Source organism: Asparagus officinalis, chromosome 1, assembly GCF_001876935.1.
Source record: "Asparagus officinalis chromosome 1, Aspof.V1, whole genome shotgun sequence".
Classification (NCBI taxonomy): Eukaryota; Viridiplantae; Streptophyta; class Magnoliopsida; order Asparagales; family Asparagaceae; genus Asparagus; species Asparagus officinalis.
Window position 1 is genome coordinate 14,910,438 of NC_033794.1, and position 2,780 is coordinate 14,913,217.

The 2,780-nt window shown below is 42.3% G+C and overlaps 1 protein-coding gene across 1 annotated transcript in view; it reads left to right on the plus strand.

Moving 5' to 3' along the window:
* LOC109836623 (zinc finger CCCH domain-containing protein 39-like) overlaps positions 1,285 to 2,780 on the plus strand; it is a 2,006-nt gene continuing 510 nt past the window's right edge. Inside the window, 3 exon segments of the mRNA XM_020404585.1 lie at positions 1,285 to 1,674; positions 2,669 to 2,777; position 2,780. The exon segment at position 2,780 is cut by the window's right edge and continues 510 nt beyond it. Coding sequence (XP_020260174.1) covers positions 1,399 to 1,674; positions 2,669 to 2,777; position 2,780 — 386 coding nt within the window. The 5' untranslated portion in view covers positions 1,285 to 1,398.

Consider the following 2,780-nt stretch of genomic DNA (forward strand, 5'->3'; position numbering starts at 1 on the left):
CCCGCCAATACGATCGACTCACGTGATCCTCTTCCTTGTTTACCCTCGCGAAATTACCAAATTATTCAGGAGACAACCGCTGATTAATTACTCAGCCGAGGGTAGTATGGAAAGAACGATGAGGGAATAATTTCTGTTATCCACGTCAGCACCTAGAAACCGTTTAGTGGGCCCGCTCTGTCTCCTACGCTCAGACCATCGTCGTCTCCTATATAAACTCACTCCGTTCCCATTTCTTGAACCCCCTCTCTCCTCAAGATATCTCGCTGCTCCTTCACTCTCTCTAGAAAACAACAGAGGTCTCTCTCTCTCGCCCTAGATTAAGTTTATTCTGTTTTTGGCTCGGATCTACGTGAGATCTCACTCTTTAGTGAGATCGATGATGATTTAGATGAGATTTTTTTTCCTTCAGTTTTTATCGTTATGTTCGAATGAATTCGATCTGTTTTATCAAAAAAATCGCTAGTAAAATGCTTAACTCTTAATTTTGACGTATTTACAGTACAAGAAGTGCTGATGTGAGATATTTTCTGCAATTTATTTACACGATCTTCGCGTTTTGAGCTTTCAGTCTGAGATCTCACTGTTTAGTGAGATCGATGATGATCTAGAGCTCTTTTTTCCCCCCATCGTTCAGAACAATCAATTTTGTGCTGATCTATTAATAGATCGTCAACGAATGTTTTTCTCTAATTTTTGAAGTAATTACAGCATAAACATTGTTGATCTACAGATATTTTCTGCGATTCATGACATGATCTAGCAATTTCGAGTTATTTTGCTGTTTTCTTTGAGCTAGCTCGAAGAAGGTCTCGTAGCTCTCTGCTAAATTCTTGACGGATTCATATTATAGATTTGATCATCTCAACGTAATCTATAATTCCTCTTCTTCTTTTTTTCCTTTTTTTTTGGTTCTCGTTCACTTAAATTTTTTTTATTGTTTTTACTTTAGATCAGAAAAGTTGAATATAGTTCTTTGAACATTTTCACTGTAGTTAACTGATATTTATATAATTTTCTCCCCTTTTTTTCCTCATACTTAGTGCAGTTGAAAGCAATGGAGCAAGAACTGCCTTCAATGGCCGCCAGTCCCCGCCGATCGCCTATCTCACGTCTGCCTCCCTTCTTATCTGCGGCCACTCTCCCCTCAATTACTACAACAAACTCTGGCGACTACTTCGCCTTCTCTCCGAAAGAGCTCTCACGACTCCGACATCACTTCCCGTTCCTCGCCTGCGGCTTCGAAGACGAGGACGCCGTCTTCACCGAGAACCGGTTGTCCCGCGGCTCCGCCTCCAGTACCAAGACTTCGCCAACCGCTACGACCTCTGCTTGTCTCACCTTGAGGACGCGGCGCGCGAGGCCGAGGCGCTCCGGATCGAGAACGCTCAGCTTAGGATGGCGAACGGCGAGCTGAAGAAGAGATTCAGTGCGCGGACCTCATCGGCTGCTGCTGCTTCTTCCTCTCCGATCTCCATTGCTGATGAGTTTCGGAGGCTTCGGATTGAGAATTCTCCGGCGGTGGTTGAGAGCCCGACGAGCGTGCTGGAGCCGAGGGTTTCGCTGCCGAAGAGCATCTCGGTGAGGTCCACTGGGTACAAGAAGCTGGGCTCGGAGGGAGGGTCGAACCGGAGCAGTCGGACTCGGGTCTCGAAGCCAGTGATGGTTGGATCGGTGAGTCTCCCTGTTCACTTTTGCTCTGCACTCTAGATGACTCTGTTTTCTGATCTATTCGCCTCTTTGCACGAATATTCTTGACATTTTTGCATCATTTTAGATGAAGTGAGCGTAGGATTTAATTTGGTATATTGTGCATCATTTGATGAGTTCCTCTGCTGTTTGTCTTGTTCGTTCATGCTCAATTTATGCTTTAATAGCTTTATATTTTTGTTTCGTGGACGTTAATATTTGATGAATTTGTTAGTGGATGACTAGCTGATCGGGTATTGTTTTGCCTCTTTTCACGAATTTTAACATTTTAGTATCATTTTCTTTAGATGTTTTTTATAAATTATTTTAGCGTCGTTGGAGATAATGTGAGTGCGATTTGAAATTGATCCATTCTTACGATTTACTGTAATATGTCTTTATTTTTTTCTTTCTGCAATTCTTTTCAATTTTCTGTCTGTACCGTAGGTTTGAGAAATTAATGTTATTGCCCTTTGAAATATTATCAGATAGCCCCCATCTATTGGACTAATATAATAAAAAAGATACATATTGAAATCTGGACTTAATAATACTTAATCCAAAGATATATGGATGAATCTACTATATATAACGTCTATTTTATACAATAAGCTGCACACAGTGGAAATTTGATCCGATTAATTTCATGACTTTCCCGGTACGATTATTGATGCATTTCCCGCCCTTTGTGCCTGAAAAGTCTTGAATATGTTTGGCCGTTCCAAATTTTGATTCGCCTTTCAATTTTCCTTTTTTTAGTAAATTACTTTTATATTATATTTAACAACTCTGTTTCTTGCGGAGAAAGTTGGTCCGCATCTTCCTTACTCCTAAGGGAGAGTTCGCACTGCTCATTACACATCTCCTGTTAATCATCTCGTGGGCCCTAATCACGATAATTGCCGTCCGTAACGCTTTTTGATCGTTCACCGTCACGACTCTTACAGTCCACGTGTTTAAACTTCCCTGACAGCAGCAGAGGGTCTACGTCGGCAGCGGCAGCGCGAGCAAAACCCCCTCACCAGAATCCGGCCTGGAGCTGGAGGTCTACAACCAAGGCATGTTCAAGACCGAGCTCTGCAACAAGTGGC